The following is a 13,475-nucleotide window of genomic DNA, read 5'->3' as shown; positions in this document are numbered from 1 at the left end:
TGTATCCAAGCCATTTCCAATCTTAAATCATCCTATTATTTCTAAATTAGTTTTTCTGAAAAATCTTGCTTAGGATGCCATCTCCGTTCTCTTGAACCTCATGGTGACCGCTTACTGTTAATGTTGAGACCAAACTTTTTAGCTTTATCATCTTTGCCTTAGGATGCAACAGATTTTATTATTATTATTATTATTTCCTTTCTGATCCAAATATGCCATGCTTATTCTCACTTCTAACTCTTGGTTCATGCTGTCCCTACCTCTCAGCATGCCTTCTTCTATCGCATTCAAATCTTACCTTTCTCAGTTCTCAGCATCCATGACCTCTTCATTCTTACCCTGGTAATTTACATACAGCAAATCCTTCTCATCTCTGAGTATAAGGTGGGTCTGCTGTTGACAGTATTGACTAACTGCTAGCCTCACTTACGGAGTGATGGACTATTTAGCTGGAAATCTGAAAAATTTTACATTAAATATGAAGAATGTTTGGTTTAGCTTCTGTTTTCAATTTTTTTCTAGAAAAAGTAAAATGATAGCTCAGTAAATAATCATAATCATTCATTTCTGAGTTTTACTAAGTACAGAAAAATAGGACCTATTTCTTAAAGTTATATTGATAGACCCAACCTGATCTTTTCTTAAAATTGGGAGCCATCTCACCACAAAGCCATGAAAAGATAATTTTGGCTTTACTATAAATTACTGCAAATTCTAACCTTGCTTGGAATGCCTGCCCGTGCCTTGAACTCACCCATGCCTGGCTCTCAGGCCAGATAGCAGCCCTCTCTGAAACTTTAGCGACGCCTCACAAATCTTGGCCTTCCCTGGTCAGATAACAACCCTCTCTGAGGCTCTAATGACCTTCATAAATTCTGATGTCGGGGCCAGCAAAAATGTAAACTACCATTAGTGTTATGCTCGTCAGAGTTTTGTTATCTGTAACCCCCTTTGTGTAACTTTCTGAGCTATAAAGCTGGGCTGCAGGAAAGCTGCGGCTGCTGTCTTGTTCCCACAGTTTTGGGTGGGAGAGGCAGCCCGGCTGGTCGAAATAATAAGCTTGCTTTAATTTTGGTTTTAATTGGAGTCAGTGGTCTTTTCTTGCATCCTGGTCTAACAATATCTCAACCTGGTTAGAAAAAGCAACTGGACTATTAATGTTCCTAATTCTCCTCTGCTCCATCTATAGAAGAAAAGCTTTTAAAAATTTATTGGCTCATAATGTCAGGGTTTGATTGCATGTTTTATTCTTTATTTTCTCCTTAACATTTTTCCCTCCTGCAGTTTGGTTAGGTCATGTCAGTATTTGAAGGAAAATTGACATAAAATGTATACAGTGTCTGTATCAGTCTGGGTCCAAACAAAACTAGAAACTACATTGGTTAAGTTTTATATAAATAATTATTAAACTTTGGTAAAAGAATGATTACAAGGAAACTGTATATGGTATTTTAAAGCTGAAGGAAAGTATATAAGGAGGACAAATTGCCCCCTCCCCAAGGCTGAAATTTAGATCTTATTGGAAAGGGGATCAGTCAACACATTGGATAGTAGAAAAGTTTGCTAGTCTGTTGTAGCCAGAGCTAGTATGCAGATAGTATTTGGAGGCAGGCCCTTTGGTTGGTAATTTTAGTTAGATGAACTTAGGAGGGAAAGAGAGATCTGATCTTTATTGCTTGCTCTCTTGACCTTTGATGCCTTGAACATGCCTTGACACAGTTAGAAAACCCTCACCAGATGCTAGTACCATGATATTGGACATCACAGCTTCCAGAACTGTAAAAATGAATGTTCTTTATAAAAATCACTAAGTCATTTATAACTACCCAGAATACCAAAGATCCAAATATAGTTTCAGATATTCTGCTAATAGCAGCAAAATATACACTAAGACTGGTCATTTTAAATTTGCAGCTATTTTGTATACAACTGCTCTGAACATGAGTTTTTGTGGAAGTATGCATTCATTTGTTCTGGTTATATATCCAGAAATGGGATTTCTTAGTCATGGTACTTCAGTATCAAGGTTTTGAAAAACCAGCCTCTACCTCAGAGCAAAGCCTGTCCAAGGAAGGGACATGACCTTTGTCCTTGGAAAACCCCACAGAGCACTCCTAGGCACATTCCCATCCAGCTAAGTTGTTTATCTACAGGAGAGATCTGCTGCGCCAGGTGTCCCTGACTCAGTCAGGCTAGGTGGGGACCTGTAGCAGCCCCCTAGCAGCCACCAATCAGCATGAGACAGGGAAATACCTGGGATGCTAGATGACCCTCCCAGTAGTTTATGATGTTGGGAAACCATGTAGTTCAGCACGTACACCCCTCTTGGCTTAAACCAATCAGTTCAAACGAATACCCCCTTTGTACTGACCAATCACCCCTAGACAACTTGTTCCCACCAGTGAATGTGCTAATCATGTTTTAGAGTTGTTATTTGATTTTCCCGCGGTGTGTGATGATTTGCTAAAAGAGGCTATGATGTATGTGAAGTCCCTGCCCTCTCCAAAAAATGTATAAAAATGCTGCAAACCCTGGGTTCGGGGCCTCTCAGCATCACCTGTTGCTGTGTGTGTGTACGCGGAGGACCGAGCTAGCTCCCAATAAACACCTCTTTGCTGCTTACATCGATCTTGGGTCTCTGGTGGTCTTTTGGGGGTCCCGATTTCGAGCTTAACAGTTTGTTTAATTTTGGCACATATTGCCACAATTTTTGGGGAAGTGTTTGAACCAACTTCCACTTCCACTAGAAGAAGGTACAAGGATTCCAATTGCTTGTCAATGTTTGGTATTCAGTCAGTCTTTTGGTGCTTGGGATTGAACCTGGGGCCTTTTGCATGCAAAGCAAGCACTCTACCACTTGAGCTGTATCCCGAGTCCTTCTTTTAAGGCTATTCTTGTGATACATTTAAGCAAATTAATATTAATTATAAACGTACAATATTTCTCAACCTTTAAACCAATGTCACTTTTGATAAATATAGTGAAACCATGTTTCTTCCAAATATTATCTGAAATTTCAAAGGAAAAATAACAGCAATGGATATTTTTGAAAAGGTGTTCTCCACTTCCATGTGCTTTCATATTACACTCAGTTGTCCACTGCAAAAATTTATATTGAAAATATGTTCAATGACTGCTCATTCAGAGAGTTTGTAAGATTCTGATTCCAAAGTGATCATTGTGACTATTTTCTACATAACGTGGCAGGGAAAAAATGGGATTACAGGAATCTTTTGCCTGTATTTTAAAGTAATTGAAATTTTCAGGTAGACATTAAATTCATTTATATAGTCATCATATCATGGTGGTTGAAAGAGTACTGGCCAGGAGTTGCACTGTCCCATTGCAATCCTGGCTTTGTTAGAATGCTGAATAAGACAATTTTTACATGCCTTTATTTCCTAATTTTAATAATGGTTCTGGTAACAATAATTATGGATTTTTGAAATGATTAGATAAGTAAAAGAAAAAATGGTTTAGAAAAATACTGGCATACAAAAAGCACTTAATGCATGTCGGATATTGTCATTAGCTATTAATTTTGGGGAATGGAAGAAATTTGTTCTCAAGAAGGTTTAGCATAGCTCAGCAGTAGAGTGTCCCTGAGTTCAATTCCCAGTAGTAAAACAAAAACAAAAACAAACAAACAAACAAACAAAAAATGGTGGGGGACGTTTAGCATACAGATTTGGAGAATATATGCTCATTTAGATCTCTGGCATATAAAATTATTTTCAACTGAGTCTCCCTCATTAGTAACCATTCTTAAAGCTTCAAACTAAAAGTCTTTATTCAAGTGCAATGTTAAGCTGTTGGTTCATATCTGTTAATTTCTAGCCAATGAAACTATACTCTTAGGACCATGTTTGTATTTGGATAATGTACCGGCAATACTGTAATACCTATGTATAAGAGGTTGAAAGCATGGTTTCCAATAAATCATACTACTTGCTTTTGAAACTTACTTTCACCTTTTTCCTTTCTGTATGAACAGGGGCAAGTCACTTAGCCTCTTTGCCTCAGTGTAAAACGGAGGTAATAATCAGGGTTACTGTCCCAAATCAATTAACACATATATCTATAAAATATTTTGAACAGTACCTGCCATTAAATAAATGCTATCAAAATATTTGATACTTGAGATTAAGATTGAAGAATTAATTATGTTGAGGTGTTGCAATAGGATTGCATAATCCCAAACATTAATCAATATATTTTTCAATCCCAGACCTGACCTCAAAATTAATTTTTGAAATCTACATATCTCAGTACATCTTGTTAGAAAACTCAGCAAAGTAACAAGATTTAGGTCCTGGCTCTCAACTATTTTCTTTAATAAAACCTACTTGAGGGAACTGTCTTGAAAGGAAAAAATCAGATTGCTCCAGAAAAAGCACCTTGCAAACTCTAATGAACTAGGATAATAATAGGCATCAGATTTTGACAGCGCTCTAGAAATTCAGAAGGGCACTTTCTTAACTCTAGCCATTTCCTGAAATGTTCCCACTCCTTAACTTTCCTTCCCTCTCTAAGCGGCTACTCCGAAGTGTTTTCTATTTTTTTTTTTTTTTTTGGCTGTGAGAACACATCCGCAAGCCCCAAAACAAGGATGTAGTGGAAGTCCAACTGGGACTACTTGGATAGAATCCTGACCCCTAGCGGCAATCAGGGCGATGGCCGGGCAGCGACCTCCATAAATCAAGAGCTTTTCCCCAGCACGCGTCCTTTCTGGCCGCTACCCTTCCCGAACTCCTGAGCACGCCGGGAATTGTAGTTCCCAAAAGGTCGGCGTAGTCAGGTGAGCGCACGCGCAGTGAGCCCCTCCCAGGACTCTAGACAAGGAAGCGGCCATCGGTGCCACGCGTTCAGCGGCCGGCCGGTGGGGGCTTCTGGGAATTGTAGTCGCTGCGAGCGAGCGCCGTCGGTAAGGAGACGTAGCTTTCCGTGGGGTCCGTTCTTGTAGTTGATTCTCGGTGAAAGCCACCGGGTTAGTCTGGCGCTCTTCTTCCATCGTGCTTCTACTGAGGCTGAGAAGGCACTTTCTGTCTCCTCGGCTCTTCCTATCTGGCTTTGGGCGCTCCTTGCCCCGCGGTCCTTTTCTCCACCTAGTCCACTCCCTCTTCGGTCCACCTCCCAAGCCCGGGCTTAGCGAGGACTAGCCCTCTCAGAGAGACAGGGCCGCGACCTTCTCAAACCGCGGCCCCGCCCTGGGACCCTGCCCTGGGACCCTGCCCACGCAGCCGCTAGCATAACGTGTCCCCCTGCCTCTTTCCTCCTCCGCGGGACCCGTCGTGTTCACGCTTTTTCCACTCCTTTATCTTTCCTCTGCAGGGATGGAAGCTTCCTGGCGCCAGGTGGCCGGTGGCCGAGGCCGTGCCCGAGGACGGGCCACCGCCGCCCCCTCCTCAGGAAATGGAGTTCCTCTCCGCGGCGCGGGAGGAGGGCGAGAGAAAGGGTCTGGGGGTGCAGTTCATGCCAGCCCCGGAGGAGCCGCGAGCACGACGGGTGGAGGTAGCAGGCACGGCCCCGTGGGACCTGAAGCACCGCAGGCTTCCGTGGCCACTGGTGAGAATGGCTCCTGTGCTCAGACTCACCTGGATGCTCAACATTTTTTCCTGCCTCTGCCTTCGCTCTTTGTCATTCACTTCTTTATTCTCCTTCAAAGAAGTTTATTATTGGGCTCAGTTCTCAAACCGTTCCGGCATCTTTTCTTCAGTCCTTTTCATCTGAATGTAGTTGATATTGCCTTTGTTACTTTCTGGCCAGTATTTTTCCAAACCACACTTTTTGCGTGCCCGAATCCCTGTAAATTGTGCCATCTCATAAAAATCTGCTAACCACTTAATTTTTTTTTTTTTTAAATAAAGTATTGTGGCTTAAGTATCTTTGGGCATGGCAACAGTCATCTGGGCTGAGATTGCAGAAATCCAATTTAGATTGGGAGCGGACACTGCACCTTAAGTTATCTCTTCTTTGCCAGATTTTCTTTTTTCTTTCTTTTTTTTTTTTTTTTTTGGACTGGCTTCTTTAAGCACTACAATGAGCTTTTGAGCAAGTGGTCCTTTCCTAACTGTGGTTCCTGTTCAGAAATTTCACATCCTTTCATGGATATATCTGTGTTGCCTTCTTGATTTTCTTAATACCCTTCATTCCAGACTGTGTTTTAGTGTAGTCTGAGAGCATTTACACAAATATGTAGGTAGGACTGAGAGAATAATCACTGATTTGTGTGTGTGTGTGTGTGTGTGTGTGTGTATGTTTGGAATGTGTTTGTTTCAGAATACCTTTTTTTTGGCGGGTGGGGGGGAGGGAGCAAATTTGAGCTTCTGAATGGGTTTTCTAGGATTTTAAAGTCGGGTGGTGTTCACATGGTTTGCAGCTACTGAGTTTATTTACTTATTTATATTAGTTACACATGACAGTACAATGATCTTGACATGTCATACATTTGAATCAAATGGGGTATAATTTCTCATTTTTCTGAATGTACAGGTTGCAGAATCACATTGGTTATACAGTTACGTGTATACATACAGCAATACTAGTGTTTTGGAGACCTATGAACAATTTCGGTAAACTTTCTTGGATTTTGTGAGTAGAAGGAAAGCAAGTGTACTCTGTCAGGGTAATTGGGATTTGAGTGTAAGAAATAATATGTGGAAAAGTTGTTTTGTCAACTTCTCTGTAGCTTGAGATGTCAGATAAATACATAAATATCAGGTTATAAATGTTTTCATTGTCTCTGTACATCTCAGCCTCACCACCTTAAGTGTCTTTTAAGTGCATTTCCCATAGATCATTGGCATTTATCACTTCTCTTATTGTACAGATTTTTGAGTCAAATATCTTATAGCCATTACTTTTTTCTCAGTACTTAACAATACCCAGGTAAACACTATACATTTTACATTTTATTTTCTTCTAGTTTTACTTGAAATAACAGTTTTGGTCGATAATCACAAAAGTGGCTGTAGTAAGAAAAAGGAAACATTTTATGAGAGAAATAAAAGATAAAACTTCACTAAATACTAATATGCTACCTAAAATAAGAGAGCATTTCTCATAGTAGTTCATTAGTTTCTAATTAGCAAATTTAAAATCCTTCCAATAAGTGCACTATTGAATTCAGGTGAATTCAATTGTTTGTGGTTCCTTTCTTTTTTTTTTCTTTTTTTCTTTTTTTTTTTAGAGAGAGAAAGATTTTTTTTTTTTTTTAATATTTATTTTTCAGTTTTTGGTAGACACAACATCTTTGTTTGTATGTGGTGCTGAGGATTGAACCGGGCCGCATGCATGCCAGGCGAGCACGCTACCACTTGAGCCACATCCCCAGCCCCTGTGGTTCCTTTCTTAATCTATGATTACTGTCCATAGAACTTATTAACCGAAGAAAATTCCCATGATCCTTATTCTTTAAGAACTTTGAAGTCTATTGAGAATATGTGCCATGAAATTATCTAATTCTCTTTTCAACTCTTATTTAATCAAGTGACAAAACAAGAACTACAAACAGTGCTTAAGGAAATCAAGTGGAAGAACTAACTTATTTTACATTCTTTTTGAAGTGAAATTGTAAAAATGTATATTTTCTATGAAAGCAATATTTTGTGTGGGTTAATGTTAAATGTACTTATTTTTGTGACCACAAAAATGTCAAAAGACTACATGGAAGGCCAAAAGTTCTTGATCTTTCTAAGAAGCAGGTTATATTTAATATAATAGATACACAATGAATACTGTCTGTGCAGACTGGTGGGTTGGGTTGGGCTGTGGTTGAAAATAGGGTAGTTTAAAGAAGTATCTGTTTCCCCAGATTCTGAAATGCTTCCAGTGAGCATGTTCCCTCACTGTTTAAAAATAACTGTGTAGTGTATTTTAAAAATGTGCCATTTGAATTTTGTTAGTATTTGTTTATGTGTTTGCTTTTGTGGTACTGGGAATTGAACTCAGGGCCTCATACATGCTAGGCGGGTACTCCACCACTGAGCTATATTCCCAGACTTTTTAATAATTTTTTTTTGAGGTTGATCAGGTTTTGATATTTTTATCTTCATAATTTCTTTTTCTTGATTTGTTATTCATTTCTATAATTCACTGCTTTTAGTGGGACTTATAAAAATGAAAATTTTTGTTGTGATATTTTCTTTAACTGTGTGTCAAGAAATTTGAAAATACTTTTTCTTATGAATTTTTAGCAAGATAGAATGTTCCAAAGGCTACTTTCAAATGCATGTTTAAAAATAATATAAGCACATCGTGTCTTGCTTTTTGAGGAGATTGTTTTGCAGAAATGAAACCATTTATTTTTTTTCCTTTTAAACAGAGCTAATGTCTCAGCAGAAATTTGAGGAAATCAAGAAAGCTAATCAAGCTGCAGCCAAAAAACTAATTGAAGAACACTTTAGCTCTTCATCTGAAGAAGAAGGAGATGAAGATTTTGAAGGAAAACAGGGGAAAATAGTTGCCAATACATTTGTAACATATACTACTCAGACAGGTATTGATCTTGTATATTTTGACTTTTTTGACATCATTGAAAATATATTCCTTTTTTTTGGTAATACTTTTTCATACTACATGGAATGATTTTTTTTGCATTTTAAGAATGAGAATGTTGTGTTGTGTGTGAAGTTGAATTTTTGTACATTTTACTATTTGAGTTATATGGTATTTAATCTTTCTATAAAACAAATAGCATGGGGATGGTTCTTTCACAGCCCTTTTGTATCTCTTGTGATTTTAATTGGCATTTCAGTAGAATGCTGGGAGGGGGCTGTCAGTTCTCTGAGAAATGGCTAGAGCAAGTTGTCCTGTTGTGATTTGATTGAACTAGAAGACTTCAGATATTTTTTCAACCTATTTTTCATTTTTATCATGTTAAAAGTGTCTTGAAATTAATTTAACTTATTACTTTAATTTATATCTTATTCACATTTGATCTTCATATTTTTTTTCTTATTTCTAAGCTGAATCTCTTCATGTCTGACATGTATATTTATGTTAATCTGTTGTATATAACTGGGTTGCTCTTACAGCCACATTTGTTTGTGTAAAAGGGCCAAAGTAATGCTACTGTGCATGACTTAGTATTAAGTTATAAAAATAGATTATTTTGGGGCTGGGGTTGTGGCTCAGTGGAATAGAGTGCTCATCTAGCACGTGCGAGGCTCTGGTTTTGAGCCCTCAGCACCACATAAAAATAAATAAGTAAAATTAAGTATTGTGGGGCTGGGGATGTGGCTTAAGTGGTAGTGTGCTCACCTGGCATGCGTGCGGCCCGGATTCGATCTTCAGCACCACATACAAAGATGTTGTGACTGCCGAAAACTAAAAAAAAATAAATATTAAAAAAAAAATTTCTCTCTCTCTCTCTCTTAAAAAAAAAAAAAATATTGTGTCCAACTACAACTAAAAAATAAATATTAAAAAAATAGATTTTTTTAATATTTAATATTTTTAAGGTAAAAATGAATATTCTTAAATCTTTCATGTTTATACTTAAAGTTATTAGTAACATTCTTGCATGTATTATCAACATTTATCACTATTTTTATAGAAATATATTGTTCATATACTTATCTCACTTTAGGATCCTGTTAGAACAACAAGAAAGTGTGGAAATTTTCTAGGAAACAACTGTGCACAGGAGGAGAAACTCACACAGAAAATGACAGAACTGGGTTTAAACCTAACTTTTTGAGCCACTACTAAGTTGTATCTTCTGTGTAAAAGCAGGAGAAATTATGAGGTAGTTTAGACTGCTGCTCTTGTACTTATTCATGGGGAAAAAAATGGCATCATACAGTAGTTAAGAACATTGACTCTCAAGCCAAGCTGCCAAGGTTTAAATCTTGGCTTTGCTTCATGAACAAAGTTTTAAGGTAATTTTTTTATATCAAATCCATTAATATTTTATTGTCATTCCTATATATATTCTGTACTTTGCATTTATCAAAGTAAGGAGATCTGATTGCTAGATTTATGAACAGTGAATGCCAGAGTAATGAGAGGGTTTCCACCTCACATTAGTGAATTGAATACTAGGACTTTACCCAAGGAGTTCGTATTTGAGCACATCCCTCGCACTTTCGTGATTCTTCTCTGAACTTTCACACTTGTATGGCCCATTTCCTGATGACTCTCTCTATCTGGCTTAACCCATGGATAAATCATACATTTGTTGAAAGATGACTTAATTCTTCTTTTGTTAGTCTTTTACCTCTACAGTTGTCCCAGTGACCTGCCCACCCAATATGGGAGCTAGGATGGCATGAGTATTGTCATTTACTAGTGTTTCTTTCTGCCATGTGAGGCAACTTATCACAAGTCTCCTCTTGTGAATCTTGATAGTACCATTACCTTTTGAAGTACCAATCTAATTGTCCACCCAAGATGCTTAAGTTCTGCTTCCTAAATATCATAAATCTATGCATGCTCTCCCTACATACTGTCATTGCCTAATTCATGTCTTCATAGCTGTTCAATTTGTGGATGAAATCTATGTAATAACTGTGAGATAACTTAATACTATTTGATGCATATGAAAACGGAGACAGGAGTAGGGCATGGTGGCACATGCCTGTAATCCCAGTGGCTCAGGAGGCTGAGACAGGAGGATCATGAGTTTAAAGCCAGCCTCAGCAAAATCTCCAGTTTTTTTGGGGGGAGTGGGGTGGGGCTTGTTACTAGGGATTGAACTTAGGGGCAGTCAACCCCTGAGCCACATCCCTCTTTTGTATTTTATTTAGAGACAGGGTCTCACTGAGTTGCTTAGTGCTTTGCCATTGCTGAGGCTGGCTTTGAACCTGTGATCTTCCTGTCTCAGCTCCCAGAGCTGCTGGGATTACAGGTGTGCGCCACCACCACACGGGCTAATGGTCATTTTTTGCTTTATCTGCCCCTAACTTCTTATTTCCTGCTGCTTCTTATCTTGGCCTCTTCATGTTTTTTTTTTTTTTTTTTTTTAAGTTGCCAGAGTGATCTTTTTAAAAGGCATGCCATGCTATTCATAGTGACAGTATACTTTATTGCCACAACCAAACTTTAATCAAAGCTTCAAAGAAGTCTTACATAAATTTTGTGAGGAAAAATTTATACTTATTATTTTTTTTTAATTTTTATTGTTGGTTGTTCAAAACATTACATAGTTCTTGATATATCATATTTCACACTTTGATTCAAGTTGGTTATGAACTCCCATTTTTACCCCGTATACAGATTGCAGACTCACATCAATTACACATCCATTGATTTACATATTGCCATACTAGTGTCAAAACCTTTTCCATCTTGTTCTTAAATTCTAAATTATGTGAATTAACTGTTATATTAAATAAAATCTGAAATATTAAGCTTTTTATTTAAAAAAAACCCAGCTGTGTTGAAAAGTGATATAAGCATATTTAACACAGTCATTTTGCTTTTAAAGATATTTTTGAAACTTCACTGTTTATTTGAAATAAAGCAAGTGTCTAATAATTTCACAGTTTTAGGAGTGCTTTTCCATGTATTTCTTTAATAGCCTAAATTGCATTTATGTTTACATTGTGATAAGGTAAATTTTTGTTAAGTGCTGTATTTACTTTAATAATTTTAGGATGTAAAGAATTAACCAGGTGTCTTATTTATTCAATTTTTCTTTATAACAACTTAAATTTTGATTTGAACCAGGTTATTGCCTTGGTAAGTTCTGTACTTTTGTTAGTTTATAGTACTAGTCTACTTTCTTGGAGACTCAGTCAACCTGTATTGAACAATTTTTATTGTACTAAGGGCATGTAGGCTTATTTTTCTTACACTAAAGTTGCTGAATTTACTGCCCCTTTAAGTGTTGTTTGTCCTTTAAGGTACTTGTTTTATCTTTCATTTTGCTGTTACTTATTGTTTCTTGCACCTGATTGTCCTAACCCTCATTGCAGCACAGCATAGAGGTTAAGGGGACTCATTTTTTTTTTTTTTTAAAGAGAGAGAGAATCTTAATATTTTTATTTTTTAGTTTTCGGTAGACACAACATCTTTGTTTGTATGTGGTGCTGAGGATCGAACCCGGGCCGCACGCATGCCAAGCGAGTGTGCTACCGCTTGAGCCACATCCCCAGCCCCAAGGGGACTCATTTTTAGTCAAGCTAAAGTACTTAATTATTTTGTATCTCATATTTCTCTTCTGTAAAATGAAGATAATGACAGTTCATTTACTCCTATGGAAATAATAGTAGTCTAGTATGTAGCAAATAAATGCTCAATGACTGCTTAAAATACAGTTTTAGTTAATTTTTTTAAGCTTTATGCTACTTTTTCTTTTTTTAGCACAAATAGTGAACATAATTTAATGAAGCATGGTTATTGTAATGTAATGACCTCAGTCAGGGACTTTTGTTCAGTGAATTTTTATTAAGAGTGTGCTATGTGCTAAACACACACACACACACACACACACACACACACATGCCCATTCATTGTAAATGGTCCTAAAAAGTTTTGGCTTTTCATTTTCTTTCACTTTTTTTTTTTTTTTTTTTATGCTTTCTGTTATTACTTTACATCTTGATGCTCACATCTGTGGTTCTGCACCCAACAAATTTGTTAAGGACTTTAATGAAAAAAAAAAAAAAAAAAGAATATACACAGAGCTAAGATACTGTTTTTGAATCAAGTATATGGATTTAATTAATGGATCTTATAATCTCTTGACAAAGGATCTTTTTTTTTAATTTAAAACTTTGCATTTTTTAGCAATTAATATTGCTCATGATGTGACACTAAGAGTGAGTTTATGTTATTTTCAGATGTTGCTTAACATGAAATTTTCAATTTTTAAATTTCAAGATGGAGATATACGTGAATTAGAGCGAACAAAACAGTATGTAAATGAAGCTTTTCAAGCAGGAGCTATGACATGTTTAATTTGTATTGCTTCAGTAAAGAGAAACCAAGCAGTAAGTTGTTCTCCTTGCTCATATTAATGTCTTTCCTGAATATTTTTTGTTTATATTCATTTAAACTTGATTCATTTAAGAATTTTGTATATAAATTGATCTTCATTTTATAAATATGAAAATTTTAAAAATTGTCTCAAAATGAGCTTTCATTGTTTTTAGCACTTTTAATATTTGTAGTATCAGTTTTATTGCATATGTTGATTAGCGAAATCATTTTTAGTATGTATACTTCATAGTGTACCACAAATATGAAGTGTTAAAATGTGCTGTATTACATTGCTTTCAGTGGGTTTGATAAAAGAAAAGTAATGTAATAAAACACATATGATTTATTAAAGTGACAGAGGTCATTGAGGAGAGAAGAGTCAAACATAACTCATGTCCTTAGAGAAGCTGTGGCCTAATGAAGAATTATCTAAATATATATCTATAAGGGTATTAATGACGCAATTAAAGAGAAGTGACAACTGAATATAATAGACTCAGCTTTTAGACCTGGTATTAGTTTACTGCTTATTAGAGCTACATTACCTAGGG

The 13,475-nt window shown here is 36.7% G+C and overlaps 1 protein-coding gene across 2 annotated transcripts in view; it reads left to right on the top strand.

Annotated features, from left to right (window-relative positions):
- Positions 1-4,927: 4,927 nt before the first annotated feature.
- Positions 4,928-13,475, top strand: part of Nfxl1 (nuclear transcription factor, X-box binding like 1) — a 53,997-nt gene continuing 45,449 nt past the window's right edge. For both annotated transcript variants that reach the window (XM_076864142.2, XM_076864143.2), the window contains exons 1-4: positions 4,928-4,987; positions 5,332-5,565; positions 8,324-8,497; positions 12,826-12,935. In XM_076864142.2, coding sequence (XP_076720257.2) covers positions 5,334-5,565; positions 8,324-8,497; positions 12,826-12,935 — 516 coding nt within the window. In that variant the 5' untranslated portion in view covers positions 4,928-4,987; positions 5,332-5,333. The remainder of the gene's footprint in view (positions 4,988-5,331; positions 5,566-8,323; positions 8,498-12,825; positions 12,936-13,475) is intronic.

This window comes from Callospermophilus lateralis, chromosome 8 (genome assembly GCF_048772815.1).
Source record: "Callospermophilus lateralis isolate mCalLat2 chromosome 8, mCalLat2.hap1, whole genome shotgun sequence".
Classification (NCBI taxonomy): domain Eukaryota; kingdom Metazoa; phylum Chordata; class Mammalia; order Rodentia; family Sciuridae; genus Callospermophilus; species Callospermophilus lateralis.
The sequence above is the reverse complement of the archived record's forward strand: the minus strand, read 5'-3'. Positions and strand labels throughout refer to the sequence as shown.